Source organism: Oncorhynchus gorbuscha, linkage group LG14 (genome assembly GCF_021184085.1).
Source record: "Oncorhynchus gorbuscha isolate QuinsamMale2020 ecotype Even-year linkage group LG14, OgorEven_v1.0, whole genome shotgun sequence".
Classification (NCBI taxonomy): Eukaryota; Metazoa; Chordata; class Actinopteri; order Salmoniformes; family Salmonidae; genus Oncorhynchus; species Oncorhynchus gorbuscha.
In genome coordinates, this window is record NC_060186.1 from 72,811,618 (window position 1) to 72,834,599 (window position 22,982).

The following is a 22,982-nucleotide window of genomic DNA, read 5'->3' on the forward strand; positions in this document are numbered from 1 at the left end:
GGAGAGAATGACTTCCACAGGAGGGGAAGGAGAGGGAGAGAATGACTTCCAAGGAGGGGAGAGAGAATGACTTCCACAGGAGGGGAGAGAGAATGACTTCCACAGGAGGGAAGAGAAGGGGAGAGAATGACTTCCACAGGAGGGGAGAGAAGGGGAGAGAATGACTTCCACAGGAGGGGAGGGAGAGGGAGAGAATGACTTCCACAGGAGGGGAGAGAAGGGGAGAGAATGACTTCCACAGGAGGGGAGGGAGAGGGAGCGAATGACTTCCACAGGAGGGGAGAGAAGGGAGAATGACTTCCACAGGAGGGGAGGGAGAGGGAGAGAATGACTTCCACAGGAGGGGAGAGAAGGCGAGAATGACTTCCACAGGAGGGGAGGGAGAGTGAGAGAATGACTTCCACAGGAGGGGAGAGAAGGGAAGAGAATGACTTCCACAGGTTGGTAGAGAGGGGGAGAATGACTTCCACAGGAGGGGAGGGAGAGGGAGAGAAAAACTTCCACAGGAGTGGAGAGAAGGGGAGAATGACTTCCACAGGAGGGGAGGGAGAGGGAGAGAATGACTTCCACAGGAGGGGAGAGAAGGGGAGAAGGACTTCCACAGGAGGGGAGGGACAGGGAGAGAATGACTTCCACACGAGGGGAGAGAAGGGGAGAGAATGACTTCCACAGGATGTTAGAGAGGGGGAGAATGACTTCCACAGGTTAGTAGAGAGGGGGAGAATGACTTCCACAGGAGGGTAGAGAGGGGGCGAATGACTTCCACAGGAGGGGAGAGAGAATGACTTCCACAGGAGGGAGAGAATGATTTCCACAGGAGGGGAGGGAGAGGGAGAGAATGACTTCCACAGGAGGGGAGGGAGAGGGAGAGAATGACTTCCACAGGAGGGGAGAGAAGGGGAGAATGACTTCCACAGGAGGGGAGGGAGAGGGAGAGAAAGACTTCCACAGGAGGGGAGAGAATGACTTCCACAGGAGGGGAGGGAGAGGGAGAGAATGACTTCCACGGGTTGGTAGAGAGGGGAAGAATGACTTCCACAGGTTGGTAGAGAGGGGGAGAATGACTTCCACAGGAGGGTAGAGAGGGGAAGAAGGACTTCCACAGGTTGGTAGAGAAGGGGAGAATGACTTCCACAGGAGGGTAGAGAGGGGGAGAATGACTTCCACAGGTTGGTAGAGAGGGGGAGAATGACTTCCACAGGTTGGTAGTGAGGGGGAGAATGACTTCCACAGGATGGTAGAGACAGGGAGAATGAATTCCACAGGATGGTAGATAGGGGAGAGTGACTTTCACAGGTTGGTAGAGAGGGGAGAATGACTTCCACAGGAGGGGAGGGAGAGGGAGAGAAAGACTTCCACAGGAGGGGAGACAAGGGGAGAATGACTTCCACAGGAGGGGAGGGAGTGGGAGAGAAAGACTTCCACAGGAGGGGAGAGAAGGGGAGAGAATGACTTCCACAGGAGGGGAGGGAGAGGGAGAGAAAGACTTCCACAGGAGGGGAGAGAAGGGGAGAGAATGACTTCCACAGGTTGGTAGAGAGGGGGAGAATGACTTCCACAGGAGGGGAGGGAGAGGGAGAGAAATACTTCCACAGGAGTGGAGAGAAGGGGAGAATGAATTCCACAGGATGGTAGAGAGGGGAGAATGACTTCCACAGGAGTGGAGAGAAGGGGAGAGAATGACTTCCACAGGAGGGGAGAGAAGGGGAGAAGGACTTCCACAGGAGGGGAGGGAGAGGGAGAGAAAGACTTCCACAGGAGTGGAGAGAAGGGGAGAATGAATTCCACAGGATGGTAGAGAGGGGGAGAATGACTTCCACAGGAGGGGAGGGAGAGGGAGAGAATGACTTCCACAGGAGGGGAGAGAAGGTGAGAATGACTTCCACAGGAGGGGAGGGAGAGGGAGAGAATGACTTCCACAGGAGGGGAGAGAAGGGGAGAATGACTTCCACAGGAGGGGAGGGAGAGGGAGAGAATGACTTCCACAGGAGGGGAGAGAAGGGGAGAGAATGACTTCCACAGGTTGGTAGAGAGGTGAGAATGACTTCCACAGGAGGGGAGGGAGAGGGAGAGAAAGACTTCCACAGGAGTGGAGAGAAGGGGAGAATGAATTCCACAGGATGGTAGAGAGGGGGAGAATGACTTCCACAGGAGTGGAGAGAAGGGGAGAATGAATTCCACAGGATGGTAGAGAGGGGGAGAATGACTTCCACAGGAGTGGAGAGAAGGGGAGAAGGACTTCCACAGGAGGGGAGGGAGAGGGAGAGAAAGACTTCCACAGGAGTGGAGAGAAGGGGAGAATGAATTCCACAGGATGGTAGAGAGGGGGAGAATGACTTCCACAGGAGGGGAGGGAGAGGGAGAGAATGACTTCCACAGGAGGGGAGAGAAGGGGAGAATGACTTCCACAGGAGGGGAGGGAGAGGGAGAGAATGACTTCCACAGGAGGGGAGAGAAGGGGAGAATGACTTCCACAGGAGGGGAGGGAGAGGGAGAGAAAGACTTCCACAGGAGGGCAGAGAAGGGGAGAGAATGACTTCCACAGGTTGGTAGAGAGGGGGAGAATGACTTCCACAGGAGTGGAGAGAAGGGGAGAGAATGACTTCCACAGGATGTTAGAGAGGGGGAGAATGACTTCCACAGGTTAGTAGAGAGGGGGAGAATGACTTCCACAGGAGGGTAGAGAGGGGGCGAATGACTTCCACAGGAGGGGAGAGAGAATGACTTCCACAGGAGGGAAGAGAATGACTTACACATGAGGGGAGAGAAGGGGAGAGAATGATTTCCACAGGAGGGGAGGGAGAGGGAGAGAATGACTTCCACAGGAGGGGAGAGAGAGGGAGAGAATGACTTCCACAGGAGGGGAGAGAAGGGGAGAATGACTTCCACAGGAGGGGAGGGAGAGGGACAGAAAGACTTCCACAGGAGGGGAGAGAATGACTTCCACAGGAGGGGAGGGAGAGGGAGAGAATGACTTCCACGGGTTGGTAGAGAGGGGAAGAATGACTTCCACAGGTTGGTAGAGAGGGGGAGAATGACTTCCACAGGAGGGTAGAGAGGGGAAGAAGGACTTCCACAGGTTGGTAGAGAAGGGGAGAATGACTTCCACAGGAGGGTAGAGAGGGGGAGAATGACTTCCACAGGTTGGTAGAGAGGGGGAGAATGACTTCCAAAGGTTGGTAGTGAGGGGGAGAATGACTTCCACAGGATGGTAGAGACAGGGAGAATGAATTCCACAGGATGGTAGATAGGGGAGAGTGACTTTCACAGGTTGGTAGAGAGGGGGAGAATGACTTCCACAGGAGGGGAGGGAGAGGGAGAGAAAGACTTCCACAGGAGGGGAGAGAAGGGGAGAATGACTTCCACAGGAGGGGAGGGAGTGGGAGAGAAAGACTTCCACAGGAGGGGAGAGAAGGGGAGAGAATGACTTCCACAGGAGGGGAGGGAGAGGGAGAGAAAGACTTCCACAGGAGGGGAGAGAAGGGGAGAGAATGACTTCCACAGGTTGGTAGAGAGGGGGAGAATGACTTCCACAGGAGGGGAGGGAGAGGGAGAGAAATACTTCCACAGGAGTGGAGAGAAGGGGAGAATGAATTCCACAGGATGGTAGAGAGGGGGAGAATGACTTCCACAGGAGTGGAGAGAAGGGGAGAGAATGACTTCCACAGGAGGGGAGAGAAGGGGAGAAGGACTTCCACAGGAGGGGAGGGAGAGGGAGAGAAAGACTTCCACAGGAGTGGAGAGAAGGGGAGAAAAACTTCCACAGGAGTGGAGAGAAGGGGAGAATGACTTCCACAGGAGGGGAGGGAGAGGGAGAGAATGACTTCCACAGGAGGGGAGAGAAGGGGAGAAGGACTTCCACAGGAGGGGAGGGACAGGGAGAGAATGACTTCCACACGAGGGGAGAGAAGGGGAGAGAATGACTTCCACAGGATGTTAGAGAGGGGGAGAATGACTTCCACAGGTTAGTAGAGAGGGGGAGAATGACTTCCACAGGAGGGTAGAGAGGGGGCGAATGACTTCCACAGGAGGGGAGAGAGAATGACTTCCACAGGAGGGAAGAGAATGACTTACACATGAGGGGAGAGAAGGGGAGAGAATGATTTCCACAGGAGGGGAGGGAGAGGGAGAGAATGACTTCCACAGGAGGGGAGGGAGAGGGAGAGAATGACTTCCACAGGAGGGGAGAGAAGGGGAGAATGACTTCCACAGGAGGGGAGGGAGAGGGAGAGAAAGACTTCCACAGGAGGGGAGAGAATGACTTCCACAGGAGGGGAGGGAGAGGGAGAGAATGACTTCCACGGGTTGGTAGAGAGGGGGAGAGTGACTTTCACAGGTTGGTAGAGAGGGGGAGAATGACTTCCACAGGAGGGGAGGGAGAGGGAGAGAAAGACTTCCACAGGAGGGGAGAGAAGGGGAGAATGACTTCCACAGGAGGGGAGGGAGTGGGAGAGAAAGACTTCCACAGGAGGGGAGAGAAGGGGAGAGAATGACTTCCACAGGAGGGGAGGGAGAGGGAGAGAAAGACTTCCACAGGAGGGGAGAGAAGGGGAGAGAATGACTTCCACAGGTTGGTAGAGAGGGGGAGAATGACTTCCACAGGAGGGGAGGGAGAGGGAGAGAAATACTTCCACAGGAGTGGAGAGAAGGGGAGAATGAATTCCACAGGATGGTAGAGAGGGGGAGAATGACTTCCACAGGAGTGGAGAGAAGGGGAGAGAATGACTTCCACAGGAGGAGAGAGAAGGGGAGAAGGACTTCCACAGGAGGGGAGGGAGAGGGAGAGAAAGACTTCCACAGGAGTGGAGAGAAGGGGAGAATGAATTCCACAGGATGGTAGAGAGGGGGAGAATGACTTCCACAGGAGGGGAGGGAGAGAGAGGGAGAGAATGACTTCCACAGGAGGGGAGAGAAGGTGAGAATGACTTCCACAGGAGGGGAGGGAGAGGGAGAGAATGACTTCCACAGGAGGGGAGAGAAGGGGAGAATGACTTCCACAGGAGGGGAGGGAGAGGGAGAGAATGACTTCCACAGGAGGGGAGAGAAGGGGAGAGAATGACTTCCACAGGTTGGTAGAGAGGTGAGAATGACTTCCACAGGAGGGGAGGGAGAGGGAGAGAAAGACTTCCACAGGAGTGGAGAGAAGGGGAGAATGAATTCCACAGGATGGTAGAGAGGGGAGAATGACTTCCACAGGAGTGGAGAGAAGGGGAGAATGAATTCCACAGGATGGTAGAGAGGGGGAGAATGACTTCCACAGGAGTGGAGAGAAGGGGAGAAGGACTTCCACAGGAGGGGAGGGAGAGGGAGAGAAAGACTTCCACAGGAGTGGAGAGAAGGGGAGAATGAATTCCACAGGATGGTAGAGAGGGGGAGAATGACTTCCACAGGAGGGGAGGGAGAGGGAGAGAATGACTTCCACAGGAGGGGAGAGAAGGGGAGAATGACTTCCACAGGAGGGGAGGGAGAGGGAGAGAATGACTTCCACAGGATGGGAGAGAAGGGGAGAATGACTTCCACAGGAGGGGAGGGAGAGGGAGAGAAAGACTTCCACAGGAGTGGAGAGAAGGGGAGAATGAATTCCACAGGATGGTAGAGAGGGGGAGAATGACTTCCACAGGAGTGGAGAGAAGGGGAGAATGAATTCCACAGGATGGTAGAGAGGGGGAGAATGACTTCCACAGGAGTGGAGAGAAGGGGAGAAGGACTTCCACAGGAGGGGAGGGAGAGGGAGAGAAAGACTTCCACAGGAGTGGAGAGAAGGGGAGAATGAATTCCACAGGATGGTAGAGAGGGTGACTGTCCCACTGGATGTCATAAGGTGAATGCACCAATTTGTAAGTCGCTCTGGATAAGAGCGTCTGCTAAATGACTTAAATGTAAATGTAAATGGAGAATGACTTCCACAGGAGGGGAGGGAGAGGGAGAGAATGACTTCCACAGGAGGGGAGAGAAGGGGAGAATGACTTCCACAGGAGGGGAGGGAGAGGGAGAGGGAGAGAATGACTTCCACAGGATGGGAGAGAAGGGGAGAATGACTTCCACAGGAGGGGAGGGAGAGGGAGAGAAAGACTTCCACAGGAGGGCAGAGAAGGGGAGAGAATGACTTCCACAGGTTGGTAGAGAGGGGGAGAATGACTTCCACAGGAGTGGAGAGAAGGGGAGAGAATGATTTCCACAGGATGTTAGAGAGGGGGAGAATGACTTCCACACGTTAGTAGAGAGGGGGAGAATGACTTCCACAGGAGGGTAGAGAGGGGGCGAATGACTTCCACAGGAGGGGAGAGAGAATGACTTCCACAGGAGGGGAGAGAAGGGGAGAGAATGATTTCCACAGGAGGGGAGGGAGAGGGAGAGAATGACTTCCACAGGAGGGGAGGGAGAGGGAGAGAATGACTTCCACAGGAGGGGAGAGAAGGGGAGAATGACTTCCACAGGAGGGGAGGGAGAGGGAGAGAAAGACTTCCACAGGAGGGGAGAGAATGACTTCCACAGGAGGGGAGGGAGAGGGAGAGAATGACTTCCACGGGTTGGTAGAGAGGGGAAGAATGACTTCCACAGGTTGGTAGAGAGGGGGAGAATGACTTCCACAGGAGGGTAGAGAGGGGAAGAAGGACTTCCACAGGTTGGTAGAGAAGGGGAGAATGACTTCCACAGGAGGGTAGAGAGGGGGAGAATGACTTCCACAGGAGGGGAGAGAAGGGGAGAATGACTTCCACAGGAGGGGAGGGAGAGGGAGAGAATGACTTCCACAGGAGGGGAGAGAAGGGGAGAATGACTTCCACAGGAGGGGAGGGAGAGGGAGAGAAAGACTTCCACAGGAGGGCAGAGAAGGGGAGAGAATGACTTCCACAGGTTGGTAGAGAGGGGGAGAATGACTTCCACAGGAGTGGAGAGAAGGGGAGAGAATGACTTCCACAGGATGTTAGAGAGGGGGAGAATGACTTCCACAGGTTAGTAGAGAGGGGGAGAATGACTTCCACAGGAGGGTAGAGAGGGGGCGAATGACTTCCACAGGAGGGGAGAGAGAATGACTTCCACAGGAGGGAAGAGAATGACTTACACATGAGGGGAGAGAAGGGGAGAGAATGATTTCCACAGGAGGGGAGGGAGAGGGAGAGAATGACTTCCACAGAAGGGGAGGGAGAGGGAGAGAATGACTTCCACAGGAGGGGAGAGAAGGGGAGAATGACTTCCACAGGAGGGGAGGGAGAGGGAGAGAAAGACTTCCACAGGAGGGGAGAGAATGACTTCCACAGGAGGGGAGGGAGAGGGAGAGAATGACTTCCACGGGTTGGTAGAGAGGGGAAGAATGACTTCCACAGGTTGGTAGAGAGGGGGAGAATGACTTCCACAGGAGGGTAGAGAGGGGAAGAAGGACTTCCACAGGTTGGTAGAGAAGGGGAGAATGACTTCCACAGGAGGGTAGAGAGGGGGAGAATGACTTCCACAGGTTGGTAGAGAGGGGGAGAATGACTTCCACAGGTTGGTAGTGAGGGGGAGAATGACTTCCACAGGATGGTAGAGACAGGGAGAATGAATTCCACAGGATGGTAGATAGGGGGAGAGTGACTTTCACAGGTTGGTAGAGAGGGGGAGAATGACTTCCACAGGAGGGGAGGGAGAGGGAGAGAAAGACTTCCACAGGAGGGGAGAGAAGGGGAGAATGACTTCCACAGGAGGGGAGGGAGTGGGAGAGAAAGACTTCCACAGGAGGGGAGAGAAGGGGAGAGAATGACTTCCACAGGAGGGGAGGGAGAGGGAGAGAAAGACTTCCACAGGAGGGGAGAGAAGGGGAGAGAATGACTTCCACAGGTTGGTAGAGAGGGGGAGAATGACTTCCACAGGAGGGGAGGGAGAGGGAGAGAAATACTTCCACAGGAGTGGAGAGAAGGGGAGAATGAATTCCACAGGATGGTAGAGAGGGGGAGAATGACTTCCACAGGAGTGGAGAGAAGGGGAGAGAATGACTTCCACAGGAGGGGAGAGAAGGGGAGAAGGACTTCCACAGGAGGGGAGGGAGAAAAGACTTCCACAGGAGTGGAGAGAAGGGGAGAATGAATTCCACAGGATGGTAGAGAGGGGGAGAATGACTTCCACAGGAGGGGAGGGAGAGGGAGAGAATGACTTCCACAGGAGGGGAGAGAAGGTGAGAATGACTTCCACAGGAGGGGAGGGAGAGGGAGAGAATGACTTCCACAGGAGGGGAGAGAAGGGGAGAATGACTTCCACAGGAGGGGAGGGAGAGGGAGAGAATGACTTCCACAGGAGGGGAGAGAAGGGGAGAGAATGACTTCCACAGGTTGGTAGAGAGGTGAGAATGACTTCCACAGGAGGGGAGGGAGAGGGAGAGAAAGACTTCCACAGGAGTGGAGAGAAGGGGAGAATGAATTCCACAGGATGGTAGAGAGGGGAGAATGACTTCCACAGGAGTGGAGAGAAGGGGAGAATGAATTCCACAGGATGGTAGAGAGGGGGGAGAATGACTTCCACAGGAGTGGAGAGAAGGGGAGAAGGACTTCCACAGGAGGGGAGGGAGAGGGAGAGAAAGACTTCCACAGGAGTGGAGAGAAGGGGAGAATGAATTCCACAGGATGGTAGAGAGGGGGAGAATGACTTCCACAGGAGGGGAGGGAGAGGGAGAGAATGACTTCCACAGGAGGGGAGAGAAGGGGAGAATGACTTCCACAGGAGGGGAGGGAGAGGGAGAGAATGACTTCCACAGGAGGGGAGAGAAGGGGAGAATGACTTCCACAGGAGGGGAGGGAGAGGGAGAGAAAGACTTCCACAGGAGGGGAGAGAAGGGGAGAGAATGACTTCCACAGGAGGGGAGGGAGAGAAAGACTTCCACAGGAGGGGAGAGAAGGGGAGAGAATGACTTCCACAGGTTGGTAGAGAGGGGGAGAATGACTTCCACAGGAGGGGAGGGAGAGGGAGAGAAATACTTCCACAGGAGTGGAGAGAAGGGGAGAATGAATTCCACAGGATGGTAGAGAGGGGAGAATGACTTCCACAGGAGTGGAGAGAAGGGGAGAGAATGACTTCCACAGGAGTGGAGAGAAGGGGAGAGAATGACTTCCACAGGAGGGGAGAGAAGGGGAGAAGGACTTCCACAGGAGGGGAGGGAGAGGGAGAGAAAGACTTCCACAGGAGTGGAGAGAAGGGGAGAATGAATTCCACAGGATGGTAGAGAGGGGGAGAATGACTTCCACAGGAGGGGAGGGAGAGGGAGAGAATGACTTCCACAGGAGGGGAGAGAAGGTGAGAATGACTTCCACAGGAGGGGAGGGAGAGGGAGAGAAATACTTCCACAGGAGTGGAGAGAAGGGGAGAATGAATTCCACAGGATGGTAGAGAGGGGGAGAATGACTTCCACAGGTTGGTAGTGAGGGGGAGAATGACTTCCACAGGATGGTAGAGACAGGGAGAATGAATTCCACAGGATGGTAGATAGGGGGAGAGTGACTTTCACAGGTTGGTAGAGAGGGGGAGAATGACTTCCACAGGAGGGGAGGGAGAGGGAGAGAAAGACTTCCACAGGAGGGGAGAGAAGGGGAGAATGACTTCCACAGGAGGGGAGGGAGTGGGAGAGAAAGACTTCCACAGGAGGGGAGAGAAGGGGAGAGAATGACTTCCACAGGAGGGGAGGGAGAGGGAGAGAAAGACTTCCACAGGAGGGGAGAGAAGGGAGAGAATGACTTCCACAGGTTGGTAGAGAGGGGGAGAATGACTTCCACAGGAGGGGAGGGAGAGGGAGAGAAATACTTCCACAGGAGTGGAGAGAAGGGGAGAATGAATTCCACAGGATGGTAGAGAGGGGGAGAATGACTTCCACAGGAGTGGAGAGAAGGGGAGAGAATGACTTCCACAGGAGGGGAGAGAAGGGGAGAAGGACTTCCACAGGAGGGGAGGGAGAGGGAGAGAAAGACTTCCACAGGAGTGGAGAGAAGGGGAGAATGAATTCCACAGGATGGTAGAGAGGGGGAGAATGACTTCCACAGGAGGGGAGGGAGAGGGAGAGAATGACTTCCACAGGAGGGGAGAGAAGGTGAGAATGACTTCCACAGGAGGGGAGGGAGAGGGAGAGAATGACTTCCACAGGAGGGGAGAGAAGGGGAGAATGACTTCCACAGGAGGGGAGGGAGAGGGAGAGAATGACTTCCACAGGAGGGGAGAGAAGGGGAGAGAATGACTTCCACAGGTTGGTAGAGAGGTGAGAATGACTTCCACAGGAGGGGAGGGAGAGGGAGAGAAAGACTTCCACAGGAGTGGAGAGAAGGGGAGAATGAATTCCACAGGATGGTAGAGAGGGGGAGAATGACTTCCACAGGAGTGGAGAGAAGGGGAGAATGAATTCCACAGGATGGTAGAGAGGGGGAGAATGACTTCCACAGGAGTGGAGAGAAGGGGAGAAGGACTTCCACAGGAGGGGAGGGAGAGAAAGACTTCCACAGGAGTGGAGAGAAGGGGAGAATGAATTCCACAGGATGGTAGAGAGGGGGAGAATGACTTCCACAGGAGGGGAGGGAGAGGGAGAGAATGACTTCCACAGGAGGGGAGAGAAGGGGAGAATGACTTCCACAGGAGGGGAGGGAGAGGGAGAGAATGACTTCCACAGGAGGGGAGAGAAGGGGAGAATGACTTCCACAGGAGGGGAGGGAGAGGGAGAGAAAGACTTCCACAGGAGGGGAGAGAAGGGGAGAGAATGACTTCCACAGGAGGGGAGGGAGAGGGAGAGAAAGACTTCCACAGGAGGGGAGAGAAGGGGAGAGAATGACTTCCACAGGAGGGGAGGGAGAGAAAGACTTCCACAGGAGGGGAGAGAAGGGGAGAGAATGACTTCCACAGGTTGGTAGAGAGGGGGAGAATGACTTCCACAGGAGGGGAGGGAGAGGGAGAGAAATACTTCCACAGGAGTGGAGAGAAGGGGAGAATGAATTCCACAGGATGGTAGAGAGGGGGAGAATGACTTCCACAGGAGTGGAGAGAAGGGGAGAGAATGACTTCCACAGGAGTGGAGAGAAGGGGAGAGAATGACTTCCACAGGAGGGGAGAGAAGGGGAGAAGGACTTCCACAGGAGGGGAGGGAGAGGGAGAGAAAGACTTCCACAGGAGTGGAGAGAAGGGGAGAATGAATTCCACAGGATGGTAGAGAGGGGGAGAATGACTTCCACAGGAGGGGAGGGAGAGGGAGAGAATGACTTCCACAGGAGGGGAGAGAAGGTGAGAATGACTTCCACAGGAGGGGAGGGAGAGGGAGAGAATGACTTCCACAGGAGGGGAGAGAAGGGGAGAATGACTTCCACAGGAGGGGAGGGAGAGGGAGAGAATGACTTCCACAGGAGGGGAGAGAAGGGGAGAGAATGACTTCCACAGGTTGGTAGAGAGGTGAGAATGACTTCCACAGGAGGGGAGGGAGAGGGAGAGAAAGACTTCCACAGGAGTGGAGAGAAGGGGAGAATGAATTCCACAGGATGGTAGAGAGGGGGAGAATGACTTCCACAGGAGTGGAGAGAAGGGGAGAATGAATTCCACAGGATGGTAGAGAGGGGGAGAATGACTTCCACAGGAGTGGAGAGAAGGGGAGAAGGACTTCCACAGGAGGGGAGGGAGAGGGAGAGAAAGACTTCCACAGGAGTGGAGAGAAGGGGAGAATGAATTCCACAGGATGGTAGAGAGGGGGAGAATGACTTCCACAGGAGGGGAGGGAGAGGGAGAGAATGACTTCCACAGGAGGGGAGAGAAGGGGAGAATGACTTCCACAGGAGGGGAGGGAGAGGGAGAGAATGACTTCCACAGGAGGGGAGAGAAGGGGAGAATGACTTCCACAGGAGGGGAGGGAGAGGGAGAGAAAGACTTCCACAGGAGGGCAGAGAAGGGGAGAGAATGACTTCCACAGGTTGGTAGAGAGGGGGAGAATGACTTCCACAGGAGTGGAGAGAAGGGGAGAATGAATTCCACAGGATGGTAGAGAGGGGGAGAATGACTTCCACAGGAGTGGAGAGAAGGGGAGAAGGACTTCCACAGGAGGGGAGGGAGAGGGAGAGAAAGACTTCCACAGGAGTGGAGAGAAGGGGAGAATGAATTCCACAGGATGGTAGAGAGGGGGAGAATGACTTCCACAGGAGGGGAGGGAGAGGGAGAGAATGACTTCCACAGGAGGGGAGAGAAGGGGAGAATGACTTCCACAGGAGGGGAGGGAGAGGGAGAGAATGACTTCCACAGGAGGGGAGAGAAGGGGAGAATGACTTCCACAGGAGGGGAGGGAGAGCGAGAGAATGACTTCCACAGGAGGGGAGAGAAGGGGAGAGAATGACTTCCACAGGTTGGTAGAGAGGTGAGAATGACTTCCACAGGAGGGGAGGGAGAGGGAGAGAAAGACTTCCACAGGAGTGGAGAGAAGGGGAGAATGCATTCCACAGGATGGTAGAGAGGGGGAGAATGAATTCCACAGGATGGTAGAGAGGGGGAGAATGAATTCCACAGGATGGTAGAGAGGGGGAGAATGACTTCCACGGGAGGGGAGGGAGAGGGAGAGAAAGACTTCCACAGGAGGGGAGAGAAGGGGAGAGAATGACATCCACAGGAGGGGAGAGAAAGGGAGAGAATGACTTCCACAGGAGGGGAGGGAGAGGGAGAGAATGACTTCCACAGGAGGGGAGAGAAGGGGAGAGAATGACTTCCACAGGATGGTAGAGAGGGAGAGAATGACTTCCACAGGATGGTAGAGAGGGGGAGAATGACTTCCACAGGTTAGTAGAGAGGGGGAGAATGACTTCCACAGGAGGGTAGAGAGGGGGCGAATGACTTCCACAGGAGGGTAGAGAGGGGGAGAATGACTTCCACAAGAGGGTAGAGAGGGGAATAATGACTTCCACAGGTTGGTAGAGAGGGGGAGAATGACTTCCACAGGAGGGTAGAGAGGGGAAGATGGACTTCCACAGGTTGGTAGAGAAGGGGAGAATGACTTCCACAGGAGGGTAGAGAGGGGGAGAATGACTTCCATAGGATTGTAGAGATGGGGAGAATGAATTCCACAGGATGGTAGATAGGGGGAGAGTGACTTTCACAGGTTGGTAGAGAGGGGGAGAATGACTTCCACAGGAGGGGAGGGAGAGGGAGAGAAAGACTTCCACAGGAGGGGAGAGAAGGGGAGAGAATGACTTCCACAGGAGGGGAAGGAGAGGGAGAGAATGACTTCCAAGGAGGGGAGAGAGAATGACTTCCACAGGAGGGGAGAGAGAATGACTTCCACAGGAGGGAAGAGAAGGGGAGAGAATGACTTCCACAGGAGGGGAGAGAAGGGGAGAGAATGACTTCCACAGGAGGGGAGGGAGAGGGAGAGAATGACTTCCACAGGAGGGGAGAGAAGGGGAGAGAATGACTTCCACAGGAGGGGAGGGAGAGGGAGCGAATGACTTCCACAGGAGGGGAGAGAAGGGGAGAATGACTTCCACAGGAGGGGAGGGAGAGGGAGAGAATGACTTCCACAGGAGGGGAGAGAAGGCGAGAATGACTTCCACAGGAGGGGAGGGAGAGTGAGAGAATGACTTCCACAGGAGGGGAGAGAAGGGAAGAGAATGACTTCCACAGGTTGGTAGAGAGGGGGAGAATGACTTCCACACGAGGGGAGAGAAGGGGAGAGAATGACTTCCACAGGATGTTAGAGAGGGGGAGAATGACTTCCACAGGTTAGTAGAGAGGGGGAGAATGACTTCCACAGGAGGGTAGAGAGGGGGCGAATGACTTCCACAGGAGGGTAGAGAGGGGGAGAATGACTTCCCCAAGAGGGTAGAGAGGGGGAGAATGACTTCCACAGGTTGGTAGAGAGGGGGAGAATGACTTCCACAGGAGGGTAGAGAGGGGAAGAAGGACTTCCACAGGTTGGTAGAGAAGGGGAGAATGACTTCCACAGGAGGGTAGAGAGGGGGAGAATGACTTCCACAGGTTGGTAGAGAGGGGGAGAATGACTTCCATAGGATTGTAGAGATGGGGAGAATGAATTCCACAGGATGGTAGATAGGGGGAGAGTGACTTTCACAGGTTGGTAGAGAGGGGGAGAAAGACTTCCACAGGAGGGGGAGAAGGGGAGAGAATGACTTCCACAGGAGGGGAAGGAGAGGGAGAGAATGACTTCCAAGGAGGGGAGAGAGAATGACTTCCACAGGAGGGGAGAGAGAATGACTTCCACAGGAGGGAGGAGAAGGGGAGAGAATGACATCCACAGGAGGGGAGAGAAGGGGAGAGAATGACTTACACAGGAGGGGAGGGAGAGGGAGAGAATGACTTCCACAGGAGGGGAGAGAAGGGGAGAGAATGACTTCCACAGGAGGGGTGGGAGAGGGAGCGAATGACTTCCACAGGAGGGGAGAGAAGGGGAGAATGACTTCCACAGGAGGGGAGGGAGAGGGAGAGAATGACTTCCACAGGAGGGGAGAGAAGGCGAGAATGACTTCCACAGGAGGGGAGGGAGAGTGAGAGAATGACTTCCACAGGAGGGGAGAGAAGGGAAGAGAATGACTTCCACAGGTTGGTAGAGAGTGGGAGAATGACTTCCACAGGAGGGGAGGGAGAGGGAGAGAAAAACTTCCACAGGAGTGGAGAGAAGGGGAGAATGACTTCCACAGGAGGGGAGGGAGAGGGAGAGAATGACTTCCACAGGAGGGGAGAGAAGGGGAGAAGGACTTCCACAGGAGGGGAGGGACAGGGAGAGAATGACTTCCACACGAGGGGAGAGAAGGGGAGAGAATGACTTCCACAGGATGTTAGAGAGGGGGAGAATGACTTCCACAGGTTAGTAGAGAGGGGGAGAATGACTTCCACAGGAGGGTAGAGAGGGGGCGAATGACTTCCACAGGAGGGTAGAGAGGGGGAGAATGACTTCCCCAAGAGGGTAGAGAGGGGAATAATGACTTCCACAGGTTGGTAGAGAGGGGGAGAATGACTTCCACAGGAGGGTAGAGAGGGGAAGAAGGACTTCCACAGGTTGGTAGAGAAGGGGAGAATGACTTCCACAGGAGGGTAGAGAGGGGGAGAATGACTTCCACAGGAGGGGAGAGAAGGGGAGAAGGACTTCCACAGGAGGGGAGGGAGAGAATGACTTCCACAGGAGGGGAGAGAAGGGGAGAGAATGACTTCCACAGGAGGGGAGGGAGAGGGAGCGAATGACTTCCACAGGAGGGGAGAGAAGGGGAGAATGACTTCCACAGGAGGGGAGGGAGAGGGAGAGAATGACTTCCACAGGAGGGGAGAGAAGGCGAGAATGACTTCCACAGGAGGGGAGGGAGAGTGAGAGAATGACTTCCACAGGAGGGGAGAGAAGGGAAGAGAATGACTTCCACAGGTTGGTAGAGAGTGGGAGAATGACTTCCACAGGAGGGGAGGGAGAGGGAGAGAAAAACTTCCACAGGAGTGGAGAGAAGGGGAGAATGACTTCCACAGGAGGGGAGGGAGAGGGAGAGAATGACTTCCACAGGAGGGGAGAGAAGGGGAGAAGGACTTCCACAGGAGGGGAGGGACAGGGAGAGAATGACTTCCACACGAGGGGAGAGAAGGGGAGAGAATGACTTCCACAGGATGTTAGAGAGGGGGAGAATGACTTCCAAAGGTTAGTAGAGAGGGGGAGAATGACTTCCACAGGAGGGTAGAGAGGGGGCGAATGACTTCCACAGGAGGGTAGAGAGGGGGAGAATGACTTCCACAGGAGGGTAGAGAGGGGAATAATGACTTCCACAGGTTGGTAGAGAGGGGGAGAATGACTTCCACAGGAGGGTAGAGAGGGGAAGAAGGACTTCCACAGGTTGGTAGAGAAGGGGAGAATGACTTCCACAGGAGGGTAGAGAGGGGGAGAATGACTTCCACAGGTTGGTAGAGAGGGGGAGAATGACTTCCATAGGATTGTAGAGATGGGGAGAATGAATTCCACAGGATGGTAGATAGGGGGAGAGTGACTTTCACAGGTTGGTAGAGAGGGGGAGAAAGACTTCCACAGGAGGGGAGAGAAGGGGAGAGAATGACTTCCACAGGAGGGAGGGAGAGAGGGAAGGGGGAGAATGACTTCCACAGGAGGGGAGGGAGAGGGGGAGAGAAGGGGAGAGAATGACTTCCACTGGAGAGAATGACTTCCACAGGAGGGGAGAGAGGGGAAGAATGACTTCCACTGGAGGGGAGGGAGAGGGAGAGAATGACTTCCACAGGAGGGGAGGGAGACTTCCACAGGAGAGAATGACTTCCACAGGAGGGGAGAGAAGGGAAGAGAATGACTTCCACAGGTTGGTAGAGAGTGGGAGAATGACTTCCACAGGAGGGGAGGGAGAGGGAGAGAAAAACTTCCACAGGAGTGGAGAGAGGGAGGGGAGAATGACTTCCACAGGAGGGGAGGGAGAGGACTTCCACAGGAGGGGAGAGAATGACCTCCACAGGAGGGGAGAGAAGGAGGGGAGAAGGACTTCCACAGGAGGGGAGGGACAGGATGAGAGAATGACTTCCACACGAGGGGAGAGAGAATGACTTCCACAGGAGGGGAGGGAGAATGACTTCCACAGGAGGGAGAGAATGAATGACTCCACAGGATGTTAGAGAGGGGGAGAATGACTTCCACAGGTTAGTAGAGAGGGGGAGAATGACTTCCACAGGAGGGTAGAGAGGGGGAGAATGACTTCCACAGGAGGGTAGAGAGGGGGAGAATGACTTCCACAGGAGGGTAGAGAGGGGGAGAATGACTTCCACAGGAGGGTAGAGAGGGGAATAATGACTTCCACAGGTTGGTAGAGAGGGGGAGAATGACTTCCACAGGAGGGTAGAGAGGGGAAGAAGGACTTCCACAGGTTGGTAGAGAAGGGGAGAATGACTTCCACAGGAGGGTAGAGAAGGGGAGAGAATGACTTCCACAGGTTGGTAGAGAGGGGGAGAATGACTTCCACAGGAGGGGAGGGAGAGGGAGAGAAAGACTTCCACAGGAGGGGAGGGAGAGGGAGAGAATGACTTCCACAGGAGGGGAGGGAGAGGGGGAGAATGAATTCCACAGGAGGGTAGAGAGGGTGAGAATGACTTCCACAGGAGGGGAGAGAAGGGGGAGAGAATGAGGAGGGGAGGGGAAGAATGACTTCCAGGTTGGTAGAGAGGGAGAGAATAACAGGTTGGAGGGGAGGGAGAGGGAGAGAATAGAGAGGGGAGGGGGAGAATGACTTCCACAGGAGGGTAGAGAGGGGAAGAAGGACTTCCACAGGTTGGTAGAGAGGGGGAGAATGACTTCCACAGGATGGTAGAGAGGCGGAGAATGACTTCCACAGGAGGGTAGAGAGGGGGACAATGACTTCCACAGGAGGGTAGAGAGGGGGAGAATGACATCCACAGGAGGGGGAGAATGACTTCCAAGGGAAGGTAGAGAGGGGGAGAATTACTTCCAAGGGAAGGTAGAGAGGGGGAGAATTACTTCCACAGGAGGGGGAGAATGACTTCCACAGGAGGGGGAGAATGACTTCCACAGGTTGGTAGAGAGGGGGAGAATGACTTCCACAGGTTGGTAGAGAGGCGGAGAATGACTTCCACAGGAGAGTAGAGAGGGGGAGAATGACTTCCACAGGAGGGAGGAGAGGGGAAGAATGACTTCCACAGGAGGGAGGTGAGAGGTGGAGAATGACTTCCACATGGATTCAGGAGAGGAGAGAGTGAGAGAGGCCCTTCACACAATAGTCATAGAATTTTAATATTCAATAGTCCCCTGCAACATTTACCATCCACAGAACGGTGACTTGAATGGGGATGTCTGTTCTGGGTAGTTTATGTCAATATTTGCTTGTAGTTATTCATTTTCAGGACTAGTAGGAGTGTATCTGGATGAATTATCCTCATGACAGACAATATGATTGGCTCTGCTCTGATGGGGCTGAGCTGAGCTCTGTTGGGGACATGACAGACAGCTTATCATTAATATTAGCGTGCAGCAAACCACTCCTAAACCCAAGTTGTCTCAAAACAAGTGATATGTTTCCATTTCAAATCTACTTCCTGCTCAGCTCTGGCATTATGCGTTATCATTATTTTTATTATTATTATTATTTCACACTACTGAGAGTTATAACTCACTTCAACCTGGTGACAACTATGTGTGGTGTAGCAGGAGAGAGAGAAACGATGCACACAGAAGTTGGAGGATATCTGATGTCTATTAGAGTGTTTCAGGTAAGGCTCCAACGTGTAAGGAAACAAAAGGACCAAACAGGAGAAAGAGAGAAGAGAGAGGGGGGAGGACTGGGTCTGTTGTTGTTAGTCTGCTACATATCACAAGAAGAGAGAGGGGGGGAGGACTGGGTCTGTTGTTGTTAGTCTGCTACATATCACAAGAAGAGAGAGGGGGGAGGACTGGGTCTGTTGTTGTTAGTCTGCTACATATCACAAGAAGAGAGAGGGGGAGGACTGGGTCTGTTGTTGTTAGTCTGCTACATATCACAAGAAGAGAGAGGGGGCGGACTGGGTCTGTTGTTGTTAGTCTGCTACATATCACAAGAAGAGAGAGGGGGGCGGACTGGGTCTGTTGTTGTTAGTCTGCTACACATCACAAGAAGAGAGAGGGGGGACTGGGTCTGTTGTTGTTAGTCTGCTACATATCACAAGAAGAGAGAGGGGGAGGACTGGGTCTGTTGTTGTTAGTCTGCTACATATCACAAGAAGAGAGAGGGGGAGGACTGGGTCTGTTGTTGTTAGTCTGCTACATATCACAAGAAGAGAGAGGGGGAGGACTGGGTCTGTTGTTGTTAGTCTGCTACATATCACAAGAAGAGAGAGGGGGAGGACTGGGTCTGTTGTTGTTAGTCTGCTACATATCACAAGAAGAGAGAGGGGGGCGGACTGGGTCTGTTGTTGTTAGTCTGCTACACATCACAAGAAGAGAGAGGGGGAGGACTGGGTCTGTTGTTGTTAGTCTGCTACATATCACAAGAAGAGAGAGGGGGGAGGACTGGGTCTGTTGTTGTTAGTCTGCTACATATCACAAGAAGAGAGAGGGGGGGACTGGGTCTGTTGTTGTTAGTCTGCTACATATCACAAGAAGAGAGAGGGGGCGGACTGGGTCTGTTGTTGTTAGTCTGCTACATATCACAAGAAGAGAGAGGGGGAGGACTGGGTCTGTTGTTGTTAGTCTGCTACATATCACAAGAAGAGAGAGGGGGAGGACTGGGTCTGTTGTTGTTAGTCTGCTACATATCACAAGAAGAGAGAGGGGGAGGACTGGGTCTGTTGTTGTTAGTCTGCTACATATCACAAGAAGAGAGAGGGGGAGGACTGGGTCTGTTGTTGTTAGTCTGCTACATATCACAAGAAGAGAGGGGGGGGGGCGGACTGGGTCTGTTGTTGTTAGTCTGCTACATATCACAAGAAGAGAGAGGGGGAGGACTGGGTCTGTTGTTGTTAGTCTGCTACATATCACAAGAAGAGAGAGGGGGAGGACTGGGTCTGTTGTTGTTAGTCTGCTACATATCACAAGAAGAGAGAGGGGGGACTGGGTCTGTTGTTGTTAGTCTGCTACATATCACAAGAAGAGAGAGGGGGAGGACTGGGTCTGTTGTTGTTAGTCTGCTACATATCACAAGAAGAGAGAGGGGGGAGGACTGGGTCTGTTGTTGTTAGTCTGATACATATCACAAGAAGAGAGAGGGGGAGGACTGGGTCTGTTGTTGTTAGTCTGATACATATCACAAGAAGAGAGAGGGGGGACTGGGTCTGTTGTTGTTAGTCTGATACATATCACAAGAAGAGAGAGGGGGAGGACTGGGTCTGTTGTTGTTAGTCTGCTACATATCACAAGAAGAGAGAGGGGGAGGACTGGGTCTGTTGTTGTTAGTCTGATACATATCACAAGAAGAGAGAGGGGGGGGGACTGGGTCTGTTGTTGTTAGTCTGCTACATATCACAAGAAGAGAGAGGGGGGAGGACTGGGTCTGTTGTTGTTAGTCTGCTACATATCACAAGAAGAGAGAGGGGGGGGGGGACTGGGTCTGTTGTTGTTAGTCTGATACATATCACAGTATCTATGCTGAAAGCATTTTTGTTCCCTTATAAAAAATAATCTCAAAATGTATCCTCTGTCGAGAAGAAGCACACACACACAGCAAGGAACATGTCAACCATGTAGAACAGGACAGATACATTTTGAAGCATCAGTGTGAACATGGAGCTTGATACTAATTTGGTACGTTTTGATTGAAAGTTTGCTCTCCTTTGAATGCTGAGAGAAAACAATTTAGTATTCACGCTTTTAACCATGTTAACGACCAGAGGCCCCACCGCTTGGTGTAATTTGTATCAGAGACTATAATCCAACTGTATTACAGACTACAACACTATAACATATGCGGGTGTGTAGAACTATGAATACATTTACTCAGAGTTTGGAGCATAAATATTACTTCAAAACTTCAAAAGTGACTTTTCTACAGAGGGCCTGCTAAGGATTTACTTTCATCAACTTCAAAGTGCTTGGAGCTCTTTCAACTTTCCACATATGTATAGCTGAAACCCTCAGACCCTTACTACTGTATCTCATGGTGCTTTTAGGGAGTATTCTGAAGTTACACTTTAGGCTCCCATGGGACCTGATGCTTAGAAGAGAACGATCCTCTTTTTGGGGGGGGTTTGGTTGCAAATCAATCAAAGGAATAAAAATAGAGTGGTAGGTCTGAGCAAAGCACAACTCGACACACCCATCCCACCTGCGTGTCCGGAATCACACTCCTCCAGATCCTCGTCGTCGCTGGAGCACTCCGCCGACGATACTATGTCATCTGTCGTCTGTCGGGGCAGGCGCGACACCGGGACAGACAGAGAAGAGACAGCAGAGAACATGGTGAGAGGCTGCACATCACAGACATTGTGGCAGACAATGGACCCATACAGTCACCTAAGTTAAATATATCTGTATGGAAGATTGACCCCACCAGAAGACAACCTAGAGAGGCAATAGAGCACATCCAGTCTCCTACTACCAGCCTGTACTAAATACCTAGACAGCCTGTAATAAATACCTAGACAGTCTGTACTAAATACCTAGACAGCCTATACTAAATACCTAGACAGCCTATACTAAATACCTAGACAGCCTGTACTAAATACCTAGACAGTCTGTACTAAATACCTAGACAGCCTATACTAAATACCTAGACAGCCTATACTAAATACCTAGACAGCCTGTACTAAATACCTAGACAGTCTGTACTAAATACCTAGACAGCCTATACTAAATACCTAGACAGCCTATACTAAATACCTAGACAGCCTATACTAAATACCTAGACAGCCTGTACTAAATACCTAGACAGTCTGTACTAAATACCTAGACAGCCTGTACTAAATACCTAGACAGCCTGTACTAAATACCTAGACAGTCTGTACTAAATACCTAGACAGCCTATACTAAATACCTAGACAGGCTGTACTAAATACCTAGACAGCCTGTACTAAATACTTATACAGCCTGTACTAAATACCTAGACAGCCTGTACTAAATAACTAGACAGCCTGTACTAAATACCAAGACAGCATGTACTAAATACTTATACAGCATGTACTAAATACCAAGACAGCCTGTACTAAATACCTAGACAGCCTGTACTAAATACCTAGACAGCCTGTACTAAATACCTAGCCAGCCTGTACTAAATACCTAGACAGTCTTTACTAAATACCTAGACAGCCTGTACTAAATACCTAGACAGTCTTTACTAAATACCTAGACAGCCTGTACTAAATACCTAGCCAGCCTGTACTAAATACCTAGCCAGCCTGTACTAAATACCTAGCCAGCCTATACTAAATATCTGGCCAACCTGTACTAGATATCTGGCCAACCTGTACTAGATATCTGGCCAACCTGTACTATATATCTGGCCAACCTGTACTAGATATCTGGCCAACCTGTACTAGATATCTGGCCAACCTGTACTCTATATCTGGCCAACCTGTACTATATATCTGGCCAACCTGTACTATATATCTGGCCAACCTGTACTAGATATCTGGCCAACCTGTACTAGATATCTGGCCAACCTGTACTAGATATCTGGCCAACCTGTACTATATATCTGGCCAACCTGTACTAGATATCTGGCCAACCTGTACTAGATATCTGGCCAACCTGTACTATATATCTGGCCAACCTGTACTATATATCTGGCCAACCTGTACTAGATATCTGGCCAACCTGTACTATATATCTGGCCAACCTGTACTATATATCTGGCCAACCTGTACTAGATATCTGGCCAACCTGTACTATATATCTGGCCAACCTGTACTAGATATCTGGCCAACCTATACTAGATACCTAGCCAGCCTGTACTAAATACCTAGCCAGCCTATACTAGATATCTAGACAGCGTATACTAAATACCTAGCTAGCCTGTACTAAATACCTAGCAAGCCTATACTAGATATCTAGACAGCCAATACTAGATATCTGGCCAACCTGTACTAAATACCTAGCCAGCCTGTACTAAATACCTAGCCAGCCTATACTAGATATCTAGACAGCCTATACTAGATACCTAGCCAGCCTGTACTAAATACCTAGCCAGCCTGTACTAAATACCTAGCCAGCCTATACTAGATATCTAGACAGCCTATACTAGATACCTAACCAGCCTGTACTAAATACCTAGCCAGCCTGTACTAAATACCTAGCCAGCCTATACTAGATACCTAGACAGCCTATACTAAATATCTAGACAGCCTATACTAAATACCTAGCCAGCCTGTACTAAATACCTAGCCAGCCTATACTAGATATCTAGACAGCCTATACTAAATACCTAGCCAGCCTATACTAGATACCTAGACAGCCTATACTAAATATCTAGACAGCCTATACTAAATACCTAGCCAGCCTGTACTAAATACCTAGCCAGCCTATACTAGATATCTAGACAGCCTATACTAAATACCTAGCCAGCCTGTACTAAATACCTAGCCAGCCTATACTAAATACCTAG

At 52.2% G+C, this 22,982-nt stretch overlaps 1 protein-coding gene across 1 annotated transcript in view; it reads right to left on the bottom strand.

Annotated features, from left to right (window-relative positions):
* LOC123995391 (neurexin-3-like) overlaps positions 1-22,982 on the bottom strand; it is an 834,015-nt gene that overhangs the window by 25,422 nt on the left and 785,611 nt on the right. The window contains exon 24 of the mRNA XM_046298964.1: positions 20,709-20,787. Coding sequence (XP_046154920.1) covers positions 20,709-20,787 — 79 coding nt within the window. The remainder of the gene's footprint in view (positions 1-20,708; positions 20,788-22,982) is intronic.